This window comes from Miniopterus natalensis, chromosome 18 (genome assembly GCF_054644295.1).
Source record: "Miniopterus natalensis isolate mMinNat1 chromosome 18, mMinNat1.hap1, whole genome shotgun sequence".
Lineage (NCBI taxonomy): Eukaryota > Metazoa > Chordata > Mammalia > Chiroptera > Miniopteridae > Miniopterus > Miniopterus natalensis.
Genome location: NC_142098.1, coordinates 35,248,371 through 35,265,505, shown reverse-complemented (window position 1 = coordinate 35,265,505; position 17,135 = coordinate 35,248,371). Strand labels below are relative to the sequence as shown.

Genomic DNA, 17,135 nt, shown 5'->3' with positions numbered 1-17,135 from the left:
GGTTGATTAGTAGCCCAACTTTAGGTATCATAACCCAAGTATTTTACCTGGGGATAAACAAAATCAGAGCTTGTTCTTTGACGTCCATGTCCCTTCATAGCTGGTTGTTGTAATAGGTATATTGTGTTCTTCTGGGAGTCTCGTAATTTCCTAGAGCATAAAACTAAGTCATCCACATGTAGGAGTAAGTGGAATATCTAGAAAATTTAACACCATTTAAATCAGCTTTTAGTATCTAAGACAATAGGTGGAATTCTTCCTATATCCCTGGGACATTGTGGTCCAAGTAAACTTGTAATCTTCCTAGGTGAAAACGAAGAGGTTTTTTGTGTGTTTTAAAAAATATGTCTTTATTGATTTCAGAGAGAGGAAGGGAGAGGGAGAGATAGAAACATCAATGATGAGTCATTGATCAGCTGCCTCCTGCATGTCCCCCCCTTGGGGATCGAGCCCACAACCCGGGCATGTGCCCTGACTGGGAATGAAACCTTGATCTCCTGGATCCTAGGTCGATACTCAACCACTGAGCCTCACCGGCCAGGCACAAAAAAATATTGACTGTCTTTTCCTACTGGAATGCTGAAAAAGGCACTACATAAATCTATTGCTGAAAAAATATTGGCAGTTATACCAATGGCTGATAAGGTATGTGGATTTGGAACCACAGGATATCTGGCAATAACTAGCTTATTTATAGCTCTGAGATTTTATCCAAATCTCCATCTTTTTTATTTACTTACTGGAAGGATAGAATTATGGGAGCTCGTACATGGAATTATAAGCTCACTCTTTTTTGGTAATTTCTCCTAAGCCATTAAAAAGTAGGGAAATGCCTTCTGGTAGTCCTCAGAGCAGCCCTATGCTTGCTTCTGGTTTTTGTTTTTTTGTCCTATTCCCATTTCCTGTAATCCTTAAAGTGGACAGACTTCTCTACAGGAGTTTTCTTGCGAAACTTATTTAGTAATTCTGTTGCTTTTGTTCCCAGAAACCAGTAGGTATATTAATTGGAATAGTTTAGAAAAGCCAGGATGACATGTTCTAACAGTTAAATTTCTTTGCAAACCCATCAGGGTCCCAGATAAAATCAGGAACAATTGCTGGTTCCTCTCTGGTGAGTCCAGCTTTTCTCCAGAGGGAGCTGTTAGAATTGCTACTCTCATTTTCCCTCAAGTCGGTAGGGAGGGGAAGTAGAAGAGTGAGAAGAAGAGGGGAGGGGAGGGGCAAGTCCAGGCTCAGAGGCTCAGAGAGCACTGGATAGAGAAGAGGAGCCACAGAAGGGGGAGGGATGGGGTGTAGGCGTGATTAGCTTCAGAAGAGTTCGGACAGTCTCTAAAGTTTCTTATTAATGTCTTTTCTTTCTTTTTTTTTAGATTATCTGTGCTTCTAATTTCCAAATCAAGATAGGCTTCCCATTCATTCAGTTTAACTTTAGAGCCAGCATCTCTCTAATTTTTGCATGCAAACTATTAATTTAGGTACCCAAAGACAACTGCATTCTCGCCATTTTCAGTTGATATCATTTCTAGTTAAATCTCATTTCTGTAAATCACTTGCAAGTAAAGGCTTCCTGGGCTGGGGTCGGGGAGTTCCCAGCCTTGGAGGCACACTTTCCCATGTTAATTTTAGATTTTTCTTTGGATATCTGCAGAGTCTGAGCAAATTTTCTAGGGGTGTTATGTAGTGGGTTGAAGTATGCTGCTTATGGGTTGAACTCCACAAGGCTCTCAACCCTCAAGTCATATTCAACCCTCTTACATGCCTTGGTTTCTCTCCCAGCCTTCTAAAACAACCAGAAGGGCTTGGGACGCTGGGTGGCCAATCTTCATGAGTGCTTCCTGGGACAAGCCAGTCAGTTTAATTACAATGGAGTTGGAATTTCCCTACAGGGCTCCTGCACAATGACCTCTGAAACCTCCACAAAGATTGTTAGTCGCCTAAGAACACTCAAGATTCTGGCTGGAGGGAGGACGTGCCCCTTTATCTTCAGAGCTGAAAGAGTTCAACTCATTTATACAGGGAAGGGTTTTTGCTCACTCTCAGAAAGCAATTCCAATGGAAAAGCCAGAGTTAAAAACCAGCCACCCATTTTTCCTCGTCTCACCTTAGCCACGGGTTCTGTCAACGTTCAACCGTAGTTCCACCTTGAGGGTTTAAAAATACAGCTCAAATAAAGTCAGGCACTCCATCACAAGCAAGGGAAGGTCCTGGATCCAAGAGACAACCAACTTCACCCAATGGGTGGGAACAGGCAGGCTCAATGGGCCCCTTGCTGGATCATAGCCCTGGGTCCGGGTCTGCAGGTGGTCCTGGGTGAGCTGATTTGGAATCCTGCCTCACTACACCAAGCAAAGGTCAACGTAAGAAACATTCACTGGTGAAGAATTTCTCTGAGTTTATTTCGAGCCAAACTGTTGACAACTGCCCGGAAGCAAAATCTCAATGGATTGAGATCATGCTCAAAGAATGGCAGTTTGGCACCGTATTTTCTACGTTACATTCAAAAGGGCAGAGGCCAGTGGGTCACTTGAATCCACTGGTGATAGATTAGGGAGGCAGGAGAAAGCAAAGCGGGGGTACAGGGGTGGGGGGCTGGGGGGGGAACCTCTGGGATTGGGTAAGAAGTGAAACGATAGACACACTTCTTTTACTTAGGTGGGTGCAGGACAGTTAAGTCAACAATTAACCAGGGGGTTTGTGGTCGCAGCTCTGTGCTTTGAGGGGTCCTGAAAAAGGGGGAAATGACTTTGTTTTTGCAAAGGCGCATTTATCAGATATGTTATCTTAGATACCAGAAGACAGGCTTAATTAAGGTGAAGATTAACCTTTGGTAGGGAAAATACTGTCTTAGGACCTGACTACCCACCATAAGCTGCTTTTGGTTTAAAAGTTTTAAATTCAGCTGCGAAGCAGGCCTCCCCTGAGCTTGTCAGGCTAGCAGGCGGCCTTTCATCCGCATAGCCCTTTTTGGAGGATTAAAAATACTAACTCGATTTCTTCATTGGTTAATAGCGCTACTCACACTTTTCTTCCTTCTTGATTCGGTTCTGGTTTCATTGTATTTTTCTAGGTATTTATTCCTTTTATCTAATTTTTCAAATGTTTGCAGTAAGGATGCCCCTAATGTCCTCCTATTGCCTGTTGTCTGTCACTGTTCCCTTTTCTACTCCCAACTGCTTAGTGTGCCCACTCTCATTTTTTCTTAATAATTCTACCAGAAGTTTGCTTTTTAAAGAATCATCTCTAGACTTTGTTGGTTCTAATGTTAATTTAAGAAGCCAAATTTCAAAGACAAGGAAGGCTGGGCTGCCTACAGACTCTTGGATGTATCTTTCCATCAGTTGACACTGAAGGGCCAGGCTGTGACCAGGAGCCTGGAGGTGCCTCAGGAGGGAGTGAAGGGAAGGGGGAGGAGGAAGAGGGTTCTTCTCCTTTCCCCTGAGGGCAAAGGGGTCTCCTAGTGATGGAAATGAGATGAGAAACTTGGCATCAGTCAGCAGTGCAGTGAGCAGAGTTGCATTACTTCTTTTTTACTTTTGAATAAACCGTTTCCGTGGCTGTTGGGGACAGAGAGGCTGAGGTTGGTTTCTTTGATTCCTGGCCACTGAAGGTCAGCAAAGAATATGTAACTTCAGGGACCTGAAAGGCATGAGCAGCAGTCAATTAAATCAGTGTCATAGGTCAGGCCCTCACCTTGCCTGGTGTCATTCGGCACCACCTGCTCTCACTGCTCTGAAACTTCTAGCTTGGGAGAAGGGCTTTTCTAACCCACTATCCCTGTGTGCTGACACCTTGGAATGATCATTAGAAGAGATAGATTACGGTGTTCACACAGCCGAAGACAATGATACAACAATGAGAACAAACAGCTACAAATGCACACAACAGTCTGGATGAGTCGCACAGAACCATTTTGAATGAAAGAAAGCAGACACAGATGAGGGCATGCCGCCCTTTTCAATGTGAGGGCACAAACGGCAACACTAATCTAGTGCATTGGAAGTCAGGCTATGCTTACTCTTTGGAGGGAGGGACCAGAGGGCTTCATTTTGCAGGAATGGCAGGTTTTGTTTCTTCACATCAGTGCTGCTCACATGGGCATGTTCAGCTCATAATAATTTATACATTGTTAGCATATACGTATGATTTAACCACTTTTCAATATATACATGTGCCTATGGAAAGGCTAAATGAGAGAAGCTTGGCAAAATTACTATAAAGTAAAGGAACTAAGACCTCAGACCCATTGGAATGGACATTTCCTTGGACAGGAGGAGCAGGGTCAGACTGAGGGTAGAGGAGGGAGAACACCCGGTGCCTTCCTCGCCTTCCTCGCACTAGGCACTGTGCTGGTGCTTTGCATGTGTTACCTCATTTCACTCCTTCAGCTTCTGTCTGAAGTAGGCAGCATGCCCATTTTACACATAACAGAGCTGAGGATCAGGGAGGTTAAGTAACCTGCCCAAGGTCACAGAGCTACTAAGAGTCACACCAGAATTCAAACAAAGGATGGGAATAACTCTAGAGCCCACGTTCTTGCATGAGGTCGACCCGTGGGGGTAGTTAACCAACATAGACTGGTTTGTTGCTGCACTGAGGAACTCTGACTCAAACTATATCTCATTTGTGAATTCAAGAGTAACCCTTTCTAAGCGGAGTTATTTCCATGAGAAAAGGAGCCAGTGAAACTGGCTGTGCTTACCTTCTTAGGTGACTTGTCAGAGGGAACCTGACCTGGGGAAGTATAATAAGAGTAGCAATCCATGAAAATGCAAAGCTGATTTAAGGCCTTACAGCCCTGGTGTTCCTAAACTGTTGTGCTTTCTAGCAGAAGGAGGTGGCAGGTCAAGTGAGAGGGTGGGGCGGGGAGGTGGCCCATGAGCACTTAAGGAAATAGCTTCCGGCAGAGTCTGGTCCAGACCCAGGGTGTTAGTACCAGCTGCTAGGGGCCGGGGTGGAGGCAGCAGCAGAGCCATGGAGACCTCAGTTCACTTGTGAGGATTTTTTCCAGTTGACAAGGCCTTGATCTGTGCCCAGTTGTGTTTCTCAGCACCAGGCACCAGTGGCAAGGAGGGGTATTGAAACCCACAGCACCCAGAGCATCAAAAGACAGGGAAAGTCTCACCAAAGGAGAGTGCCCACATCCGTAAGAGAGACAAAGAGGGGAAGGGGAAGATGAGGAATGGCTCTGGAAAACGTGTCCATCTTACGCAGGTCTGCCTGGTCAGGCCCAATGTCTCTCCCCCAGGGCTGTTCTCAGGGGAATCTTTTGTGGCAAGAAGGGTGTGAGGACCTACATCAACCTACTGTTGGGAAATGGAGATCCCATCTAAAAATCAGAAGGTACCCGGGCTCCCTGCCCGGGCAGGGCACGTGGTGGAACACACCAGCTCTCACTGGTGATGGCTTTACTTACTGTGGTTGGAGGCTGAGGGTTTGTGCTCTGTGAGATCGCGCTGATCACTTGCCCTAAATAAATATCAGACACTGTGACTGCTATCTCCAAGCACAGGAGCTTTGCTCCTTGAAGCAGGAAGGACACTGTCAGCAGATAATTCCTGGGGCTCCTCGGTGCTCATCTATACCAGGGTCGGCACTGCCTTTCCTCCTTGGGTTCCCCTGCAGTGTACCCCCATCCCTCCTAGTGTGCACTCCTTTCCTGCTGGCCTGACGTTCACAGAGGTCCATTCTTTGTCAACTGCTTCGGAGCCTCCTTCTACCCTGACACCTTTCCCTTTTGTAGATGCTGTTTTTCTTCTTATTTCGTTATTGCCCAAGGGCCCTTCGGTTTCTGCTTTTCCTTAGGTTCCCCTCCTGTCCTGCCCTCTCTTCTCCTGTTTCTGTGGTTGACAGAGCACAGGACTCACTTTCTCCTGCTCCTCTTTTCACTTCTTTGTTTTCCCTCTTGGACCTTGGTTTCCCTGACTTGGGGAATCAGACCTGCCCCCTCTAAGCCCAGTGGGGATGGTAATAACCATGTCCCAGGGAGAGTGGGTACAGGAAGCTTGAAGACCAGGGAAGAAGAGGCTGCTGGAGTCAGTGCTGAGAAGCAAGGGTTTAGGAAGGAGGAGGAACAGATCCAGGCCCAGAGACAGAGGAGGAAGTCTCCTTCCCTCTCCCAAGCATGGCGGTTAGCGTTGGAGGAAGGGGGACGGGAGGAAAGGCCAGCATACCCTCCAGTCCTTCTGATGTATAGAAAGTACACCAGGGCTGCTATCAGAGCCACGCCGGCCAGGACTCCAATCACGATGCCAGCGATAGCTCCATCTGAGAGGCCAGGACTTTGTGGCGTTGGATCATCTGTCATGGCTAGAAAAGAGAAGAATGAATGAAGTGACATTATTTTACAGTGAGGGTGCCCTGTGAGGTGGTTAGTTGACTATATCCTTGTAATTTCTCTCTCACCGTGTTTCTAGGTTGGTGGTCAGACTTGCCACAATTCCATCCTGGCCTTTCTGCACTCAGATATTCTTGGAGCTTTGGAAATGTGAGAAAGGGTGATGGCCCTTTTTGTAAGTTATATGTTTTCACCATCTCAGGGTTGTGTGTATTTCAGTATGAGGTGTGGCAGCCACGAATATGTGCCACTCAGGTCTCCTGTAGTGAATGCACCACCTCCTTTGACAGAGACCACGCTTCCCACAGGCTCCCAGCAGGAATAGGAAATAAGCCCAATGCTGTGAGAATCGGTTTTCCCCTGATGGGTGACTTGAACTCAGGACCCCCAACAGCCTTGCAGATACTCTCTTAGAAGGCATTGCAGCCATGGCTGGTGTTGCTCAGTGGTTGGAGCATCGTTCCCTGCACCAAAAGGTCACTGGTTCAGTTCCAGGTGTGGGCGCACGCCAATGATGCTGGCTGGATCCCCCGGGGGACGGGGGGTGCAGGAGCCAGCTGATCAATGATTCTCTCTGTCTCTCTTTATCTTCTCCTTCTCCTCTCTAGAACCAATTAAAAAAAAAGAAAAAAAGAGTACCAAGACCATTCAAGAGGCAAAGGAAGTCTTTTCTAGAAACGCTACTGAGAAAACTGGGTATCCATCAAAATGAATTTGAACCACTTAACACCATATATGAAAAATTAGCTCACAATGGATCAAAATCTAAATGTGAGAGCTAAATCTAAAAAATCCTTCGAAGAAAACACATGGTGAAAGCTTTATGACATTGGGTTTGACATTTAATTTTTGGATAGGAAACGAAAAGCACAGGCAACAAAGAAAAAAACATAAATTGGACTTTACCAAAATTAGAAAATTTTGTGTATCAAAGGACACTGTCAACAAAGTGAAAAGGCAACACACAGAATGGGAGAAAATATTTGAAAATCATATATCTGATAAGAGATTAATAGCCAGAATATATAAATAACTCTTAAAACTCAACAACAACAAAATCCAATTAAAAAAGTGGCCAGAGGAACTGAATAGACTTTTCTTCAAAGAAGATATGCAAATGGCCAATAGGCACATGAAATGCTCAGCATCACTAATCGTTAGGGAAATACAAATCAAAACCACAATGAGACACCACCTCACACCCATTGAGATGGCTCCTACTGAGGAAAACCAAACCAAACCGAAAACCATCCAGAAAACTGTGTTGGCAGGATGGGGAAAACTGGGACTTCTGTGCATTGCTGCCAGGAAAAGAAAATGGTGCAGCCACATAAAATGGCATGGCAGTTCATCAAAAAAATTGAACAAAAATTACTCTTTGATCCAATAATTCTACCCCTGGGTATGTACTCAAAAGAAGTGACAGCAGAGACTTGAACAGGTATTTGTACACTCTTGTTCGCAGCAGCATCATTCACAACAGGCAAAAGGTAGAAACCACCCAGAAGTTCATGGGTGGATGTATGATAAATGAAATGTCATGGATACATGCAAGGGAATATTATTCCGCCTTAAAAGGAAATGAAATTATGATATATGCTACAACATGGATGAACTTGAAGACATTACGCTAAGTGAAACAAGCCAGACACAAAAGGACAAATATCCTATGATTCCACTTATACAATGTACCTGAAATAGCCATATTCATAGAGACAGAAGTAGAATGATGGTTTCCAGGGTTGAGTGGGGGAGCGAGGAGCTATTGTTTAATGGGTACAGAGTTTTAGTATGGTGCGATGAAAAAGTTCCCAGTGGATAGTGGTAATGATTGCACAGCACTGGGAACGTACTTAATGCCATTGAGCTGTACACTTAAAATAGTTAAAATGGTAAATTTTATGTATAGTTTATCACATAGAAAATGATCACAAAAAAACCCCTTGTGCAAGGTCACAGGGAATGCCAGCCCCAGGGTCAGAAACTGAGCTCCTAACCGCTTTGCCCTTCTGTTTCCTGTAATGTCTCCCGATTGACATTCACCCCCTGTGGCTTGGATGGAGGGCTTTCCCACTGGCTCTGGGGAAACAGGAGGTGGCTGACTGAGAGTGGGTTCCTTCCTCAGAGATCTCAGCCACTCACCGTCCACAGTGAGCTCTGTGAAGGTCACCAGAGGATGGCCCTGACCTCTGCAGGATGAGTGTCTTTGTTCAGGTGACAATCTGTAAGGAGAGGGCTATACCTCCCCTTTTACCTCTAGATCACCTCAGGATGACCCCTGACCTGTCTCCCTAGACATCTAGTATCAGCACCAGCAACCTCTTCTCAGTCCACGTGTCCAGCATTTTCATCGTTAGGTAGAATTTTTTACCCACTGATTTTTTTCCTTCCCTCCTTTTATTTTATTTTTTTGTTAATCCTGACCTGAGAATATTTTTCCAGTTGAATTTTAGAGAGTGGAAAGAAGCGAGGGGGGGGGAAACATCGATGTGAGACACGTGATTGATTGCCTCCTGCATGGGCCCCAACTGGGGACAGGATCAACCTGCAACCCAGGTACATGCCCTAGCCCAGTAATCAAACCCGAAATCCTTCGGTGCTCAGGCTTACACTCTAACCACTGAGAAACATTGGCCATAGCTACCCACTGACTACTGTGCAACTTTTTCCCAGATCTCTCTGTGAATTTCTAAAAAATCATACCCCCTCTTGTATGTTGACTATACATAGACATGGGACGGCATTTCTTTCTTGTTAAATGATTTATTAGAGAATGAGTGGCTCAGCCAGTCTCCATGACTTTAGGACCTGGAGAAATTCTAACCTAAAGGATTTCTCAGTCTGAACAGGACTTCCCCTTCCTGGCCTGTGGATTGAATATCACAGAGAAGGAAATCTCTAGAGAGAAATAGTCACAGTTTTAACAGAAGGCTGATATTCTTAGCCTCCTCCATAAACTACAAACTTTGTGCCACTGCTCCTTCTGTCCCATGAAGGGACTTCATGGATGAACCTACCTATTTGTCAAGTATGTACCATGGCTCACTGCTCCCCTTTGGAATATCATATATGCTGGTGTTGCTCAGCGTCGCACAGCTGGTGACTTCAGAGCCAGGATACAGCTCAGAGGAGTCTCCCCTATGGTTTGCTCTCTTCCCATTACCATGCAGCCTGGCCTGAGGGTGGTATTGGTGAGTGACACCATATGGCCAGATTGAGGACAGGACATGCATGCAACCCCGCCACAGACCCCTGCCCCAACACAGATGGCATAGAGCAGAGTCAGTCACCAGGTGAGCCTGGAGCAGAGCAGAGAGCAGGGGTCTGTCCTGCTCACCCCTCCTCGGAGGTGGTTTCCTCCTTCTCTTAGGAAAACAAGAACTGAGATTGATTTAAAGCCTTGTATGTTCCCTGTAGCACACGGAGCAGGTAACAAAAGAGGTGTTTTTCCCCCTCTGTGTAGCCCCCTCTACCACATGGGGCTTTCTGGGGCTGAGAGAACCCCCTCCTCACTTTCCAAGGCTGGACCCCTGCTCCCCCATGAGAAATCAGAACAGCCAGGGGAGGAGAGTCTACAGGGCTGTAGTGGGAGGGCTCAGGGGAAGAATTTGTGGTTTGCTTTGTCCATGGCCACAGGGTGGGAGACAACATCTTCTAGGCTCTTTTCTGAAAACTAGACAGATATGCACCCTACAGCCTGGTGCCGATGGTCCAGGGGGCACTTAGCAGAGACTGTGACAGTCTTGACTGTCGTCCTATTGAGGCCAGTGACAGTGTTACGGGCCAGGCAGGTATAGGATCCACTATCATTCACAGTGATGTTGGGGACAAAGAGCTCCTGTGTGGGTGGCTGGGGCCTCCCAGTGATAAACCAAGAATAGTGTGCAGGCGGGTTAGAGGCCGCTTGGCAGGAGAGGCTGAGGTTTGCCCTGGTGGGTAATGGGAGTCTGAGGGGAAGTGGAAGGGTGCCCGGGCCATCTGGAGCAAAGAGAACAAAGCCACACATGATGCAATCAGAGGGAAGGGGAAACCCCTGACCTGTGTAAAGGCCACAAGGTCCTGGGTTTTTTGTTGTGGTTTTTTTTTTATAGATGCAATTCAATTCCACAAACAATCAATTTGAATCATATAAGTGTTATGCAGAACCCCCACCCAAATTCTCTTTCTGGGTCTATAAAAGACTCCTTAACACTAGTGTGAAAATAGATGATTTTTCCTTATCTGGGGGAAAAACACAAAATTTTCAAACTGTGACCACAGAACAATTGGCACCATATGTGTGCAGCTTTTTGACAGATATATTTCACAACTCGCAATAAATGAAACAGGTACTGGGAGACACGTAATATAAGAAACCTCTGCCCAAATGCATCTCTCTGCTATTTAATTTTGCTACTGAAATACAGAGAAGCACCTGCTTTTTGTAACCTCCTCAGTGTACTGCCTTCTGATTAGATACCATCACTGCCAGTATTTCTACTCTGAGATCAGCTGTAAAATAAATGAGAACTGCTGTCCTTGGAAATAATGGCTGTTATGCGCCAAACCCTCTCTGTCCCAAACAACTCTACCTACCCAGCCACGGCAGAAAGACGGAAGGTGTGGGGCCAGCTTCAGCTATCCTGAAATTCTACCTCACAGTATATATATTTAAACTTACATTTATTGTTGAAAGTATTATAGATGTCCCCCCTTTCCTTCTCACTTACCCCTTCAACCCCACCCCCACCCCACCTCCAACCTGGTTTTTAAAAGTCCCAACCAGAACCCCCTGTGTGCACTGAGCCTAAGTCTGACACATTAACTTGTTTGTCCCAACCCAGAGGCCTGCCCAGATTTGCCTGGGACAGGAAGTCATGGCCACCCTGGGTGTACAGAGTGAGGGTCTGTGTCCTTGGACCTGAGAGGGACAGATGTAACCTGGCCTCTGGTAATGTGGATTTGGGGTCAGCCTGGCCCAGGCAGGGACAGAAGTTACTCACAGAGAACATTCAGGGTGAATGGGTCACTGCGGCCGACACTCACTGGGTTCTGGGTTTCACACTCATAGGGTCCTGTGTCATTCCTTGTGACACAGAGTAAAGTGAGAGTCCTGTTGTCCTTGGACAGCTGCAGCCTGGTGCTGTCCGGGAGACTCTGACTGTTGATGAACCACAGGTAGGTGGTGTCCTGAGTCTGAGTTCACACGTTAACAGGACAGGGTCCTTGTGCTCCTCGGGGTTGGAGTTGTTGCTTGTGATGTGGGGTTTGGGAAACACCGCTGTGCAGGTAACAGAGAGAACATTGCCCTGTGTGGTGCCTTTGACTCCTCCAAAGGTGGCTTCAGTCGGCGCTGACACCTCTCACCCCTCAGCCAACCCCAATTTTTAAAAGAATAAGGCAGGTCTGTGTATCACAAGACAAATAAAAGCATGAGGACCCGAGCACTCAGAGATGGAAGGCCACCTGCTCTATGTCTGGGGGAAAGCACAGACTTTCTCAGGTGTCAGGGAACTATCAGGGTTTGTTCATGGAAAGACGTAGGACTGGGAGCCAGAGGCCACCCGGCACCTGTCCTGGTTCCTCACTGACCAGCTGACTGCCTGGCTGACCTTGGGGCCTCACCTGGAAGATGCGGGTGCTGAGTCCCTTCCAGCTACACAGACCCACACAGCTGAGGCCTCACATTCAGGGTTATCCTAGAGATGAGGAATGATGGGCCATCCCATAGTCCTTAAGCCCCGAGAGGACTGGGCAGCGTGGCCTGGAACTGGGAGTCTGAGCAGAAACAACACATGGGAGACCAGAAGCAAGTCTGGCAGCCAGTTCAGTACCCAGGCTGCAGGGCCATGAGGTGGGGCTGTGTGCCCAGGAGTTCACTGGTGACGGACATGAGACAATGACCCCAGAAAGGATAGAGCAGAGTCCAGGAATGATTTAGAAAAGAATGAGGGACAGCGGGAACTGCCTGGCTTTGGCAGCAGAGCCATGCTGTCTGCCCTTGGTCCTTAATGTCCTTTCTGTCACTGCAGAGGACACGATCCTGCTTCAAACACTCAGACAATAGCAAATACACAAGGGCTGTTCCCAGCACTGACTCTGTTACTGCAGGTAATTTTGTTCTGGAGTAGAAACAGATTAATTCTCCATTTGCTATCACTCTCCGGACCAGAATCTTTCCCTTTGTGCTGGTGACCTTTAAGAAGGAAGGATCTTGCCCTGGCTGGTTGTCAGGGGTTAGAGCGTTGGCCCAAGGACTAAAGGATCCTGGGTTGGATTCTGACCAAGGGCACATGCCTCGTTTGTAGGCTCGATCCCTGGCCCTGGTCAGGAGTGTGCAAGAGGCAACCAATCAATGTTTCTTTTTACACTGACGTTTCTCTCTTCTCTTCACCCCCATCCCGCCCTGTCTCTACCACTTTTTCTGAAAAGCAATGGAAAAAATATCCTATGGTGAGGATTGAAAAAAAAAGGAAAGACCTGACCTAACAGCTGGTTTCAGGGTCCACATGTGCAAAATAAGGTGCTTGGAGTGGAGGAGAGGAGGGGCTGTAACTGCAGAAGGACTTTGGCGTGACTCCCATTGTCTGGTCATGGTCTATGTGACTCTGAATGAGTGACTGTATCCCCCTGTAACTCAGTTTCCTCTGAACAGAATAGGATACATGGTAAATGGTCTCAGGCCTACCATGTTGCCTGTGAATGAACCTTAAATCTTTCACAATTTTCTAACCTAAAGGTTGGAATAGAGGAGCTGCCCAAGTAACAGCATCTGTTATTTGTGTCCACGAGAGAGGACTCCTTGGCCTGATCCCTGGTGAATGAGTTGCTGCCAGGAGGATCTTCTCTCCTCTGTTCCTCCTGGGGACACTGACCTTTCTCTGGAGTCTCCTGTGTCCCCCAGGGCAGTTGGCTAATGGCCTTGGGGACTCGTCCACTTGTGCTCTCCACTCACAGTCTCAGGTGAAGGACCAAGCTTCACCCCACCAGATGTGGCTCTAGAGGCTGGGCCTTGGCTGGTGACTAGCTCAGGAGGCTTGTGACCTGGGCCTCTGGGCAATTGTTGCTCCCAGTTAGCCCTGCCCACAGACCAAACTCAACCTGACCCAGGGTCCTCAGGATCCCTGGAGTCAGGAGCCCTGGGACAGAAGTCTGTGGAGAGGCTGCCTGGGGAGCTTCTCTGTGAGGATCTCAGGGGCCCCTAAGGCCAGGCCCTGACAGAGCCCTGCAGGGTTGTTCTCAGGGGTTGGTCACAGGGAGGGGCCCTGGGGCTGGACTGAGACTGGTCTCCCTCTGCTGAGTCACTCCCATGAGACTGGCCCTCTCTAAGGTGGTGAATGTCTGCAGGGCTGACATCCAGGAAGGGAGCTCTGATCTCAGGAAGTTTGTGTCCACTGTGTGTGACCTGCACTAAAGGCCCAAACCCAGCCTGGGACGCGATGAGAGGGGGCTGGAGGCGAGTCCAGGGCAGTCAGTCCTGTGTGTGAAGAATTCCCCCCACCGACACCCAGAGGTCAGGGAGCAGTCACTCACCGTACACACGGAACTGTCCAGTTACTTGTGTATGCTGAAAATCTTTGTTTGTGGCCAGTAGGGTGTAGTTTCCTGTGTCCTTCAGCGTGACCTTCTGGAACAGCAGGGATCCATTGGGGTATATTGTCTCTTGACCACTGAATAAAGGTCCTGGGTGTATTTCATGAGTGTCTATTATATATGATGCAATTTGATGGCTGCTGTCCACACTTTCCCCCTTGTACCAGGCATAGCCTACGAGACTCCCGGGCAGACTGTGGACTCGGAGAAGCACATCCTTCCCTTCGGCAACATTGGGCGGCACTGATTCAACCCTGGGTTGGGCCTCGGCGGGCGGGCTCCAGAAGGTTAAGAGTGAGACTAGGAGGGAAGAGAAATGGGTCAATATTTGGATCTGTGTGTTGGGATGGAGAGATGAGGCCCTGGGTCTTGAGCAGGTCTCATCTCTCAGCCTTGGGGTGTGTGTGTGTGTGTGTGTGTGTGTGTGTGTCTCCCATGGTCCAGGTCAGCAGCGTGGCCACCATGGCTTCAGCTCTTCTGAACCTGCAATTTCCTGTTCTGAACACTCTCTCCAGGTGTCTGCCTGGCTCACCCCCTCACTGCCCTCAGGCCCCTGCTGACTCTCGGGGGCGTCCTTGGGAGACACCTTCGCTGACCACCTCCTCTAAAGACCCTCTGTCTCGCCAGGCCCCGCACGGCTCAGCGGTTGAGCATCGACCTAGGATCCAGGCAATTGAGGTTCGATTCCCGGTCAGGGCACACGCCCAGGTTGCGGGCTCGATCCCCAGTCGGGGGCGTGCAGGAGGCAGCCGATCATTGACTCTGTCATCATTGATGTTTCTATCCCTCTCTCCCTCTCCTTTCTTCTCTCTGAAATCAATAAAGATATATATTTTTTAAAAAGACCCTCTGTCTCAACTTTGTAACCTGTCCCTGGTCTGTCCCCTACACGGCACTTGTGGGTCCCTGACATCACATGTAGATCTTTCCTTGTCTGTCTCCTCCCCATAGAAGGTGAGCTCCCTGGGGCCGGGGCTTGTCTGACCTTGTTGCACCCCCACTGCCTGCAACAGGCTGCAAAGACCTGGGGGTGAAGGAGTGGGTGCTCCCAGGGGCCTGCAGCTCCTGGGGCGTATGTGCCCATTTCTGAGGTTGTGGTAAAGGCAATGTTTTATGTCATCCTGATAAATTGTTGTTATTACCATCAGTTTTTGTAAATTGCTTCTCAGTGACCAACAAGTTGTAAAACTTACCATAACTGAGGTTTTCCCGCCCCTCACCACTTCCAGATCATGGGATTTTCCTGTTGCTGAGCCCCCTTCCCAGCCTACTCTGCTCCCCTGTCCTCTCCCCTCTGATCCACACAGAAGTCCTCTGTCCCCTCTCAGAGCCCTGTGCTCCCCAGGAGACCCCAGCCAGTCTCTGTCTCCCCTTCTCCAGTCCATCCCAGGGATTGTCCCCTCCTTACCGGCCAGCAGGAGCCCCTGCCAGGGGACACGCCCTCTGCAGGTAGGGCCAGAGGGGGACTCCATGGTGTCTGCTGCCTGCTCTGTCCTCCCTCTGTGAGAAGACCTTCAGGTCCCGAAATGCTCAGAGGCACTTCTCTGGGGACTGGTGGGATCTGCGGTCTCTCCTCCGCCGAGCTGAGCCTCCCACCCGGGCAAGATCACTTCACTGGTCACATGGCCCGAGGGCGGGGTCAGTGCTCGGGACCCTCCCTCTGCCGCCCCTCATTTCTGCCTCCTGTCTGCCCATCTTCCCGTTAACCTTCCATCTGGGTTTCAGATCCTGGGAACTGCTGAGGCCTCTCTTTCTGCAGTGATTCTACCTCACCGCCCCCACCCTCATGCCCGCATGACATTTTTGGACAAGCGTGAGCCTTGGACGTCAGGTAGGGGCATTCCCTAGAGCTCAATAGCGCCCCCCTCAGGCCCCTCTTACCGCTTCTGGCTTTTTCTTTCAGAGCAGGAGCCCTGGGGCCACATCACAAACTCTTGTCACAGGGATGTCACCCCATTGTACGTCGGATCACCTGTGGAACTTGGTAAAGATTGTGATGCCCCAGAGGACACCTTAGAAATGATGCGTCATCAGCTGCCCAGCTAAGGTGGGTGCCCCGCCAGAATGAGATCCAATGATTGAAAATCCAATGCTTATCAATACATCCATCAGTGTTTCACTTGACACTTTTTGTAAACATCTAAATTTGTTCGTTTAAAAATCATGAGAACATTGGAGCGCACTTGCAATAGTAAGGTTGATGGAGACCCCTTCCCCTGAGAGGATGACCCTCTCAGCCCAGCATTGGTCTCTGCTGTGTCCTGGTCTTGGGTCTGTCAGCTCTGCACAGAGAGCCCCTGGGGTCCCCAAACCTGGGGATTATTTCCATCTGTGACACTAAACTCAGCGGGGCACCAGGTCTTCTCCACATTCTTAAATGTGCTTGGAAGGTTGGATTTCCTCCCAGCAAGGTCACAGAGATGGCTCTGGGGGTGAGAGGGGGCAAGTGAGTGATGATTGAAGAGTGGACCTACCTTCTATCTCCAGGTGTCACCAGCCAGGCCTCTATGTCCCAGACTGGGTGTCTCAGAAGGACCTGCAGTTCCTGGGTGTGAAGGGAGAGGTGTCCTGTGTGTCCTGGGAATAAAGATGTTGATGGGAGGTCAGGTGCTGTGGCCTCCCTGGCCCTCAGGGACAATTTCAGGGAGACCCTCTCTCTCCGTGTCTGTTGGCTGAGCCTGTCCTTGTGCCCCCTGACTGTTGGGGCAGCCTCTGTCCTCTGCCTGAGGGCTTTCCTGTGGTCACCCCCACCTTGCTCATGGGTGGTGCCAGGCAGGGAGTGGGGAGCAACACAGACACCCCTGGCAGAGCAGGTGCTCCTGTCCCCTCGAAGGAGTGGGTGGGAGAGAATAGGCATGTGGAAGGGCCCAGAGGGTCTGTGGAATGGAAATCAGGCTCTTTTCCCACCTGCTGAGCCAAAGCTGGTTCATGTGTGAATTTTGTGTGTTGTCTGTGTCTCAGTGTTGCCACCTGGAGGGCATAAAGGAGACCTGTGGCCCATGTCAGGGGCTGCACCAGGGATGCTGACCAGGCTCCAGAGGGTGTGAGCTGACCCTGAGCCCTAGGCAAAGGCGGGCTCTGACCTCCAGGCTGAGTGGCCAGTCGCCCCAGAGCCTGGTCACTGTGGGTCCCAGGCTGGCCGATCCCATCCCGGTGCAGAGTGAGCCCAGTGAGAACACAGGTGTTGTCCAAAGGAATCCTGATCCAGTGTCAGGAGAACTACACCCCC

The 17,135-nt window shown here is 49.0% G+C and overlaps 1 protein-coding gene across 1 annotated transcript; it reads right to left on the bottom strand.

Annotated features, from left to right (window-relative positions):
- Positions 1–3,385: 3,385 nt before the first annotated feature.
- Positions 3,386–15,413, bottom strand: LOC107534224 (cell adhesion molecule CEACAM6-like). Its single transcript, XM_087827433.1, is given in 10 exon segments — positions 3,386–3,636; positions 4,700–4,731; positions 5,414–5,466; positions 6,171–6,297; positions 8,647–8,653; positions 10,068–10,312; positions 11,317–11,517; positions 11,520–11,594; positions 13,847–14,206; positions 15,315–15,413. Coding segments are annotated over 10 exon segments (1,284 nt in total). The 5' UTR covers positions 15,379–15,413; the 3' UTR covers positions 3,386–3,516.
- Between the last annotated feature and the right edge of the window lie 1,722 nt (positions 15,414–17,135).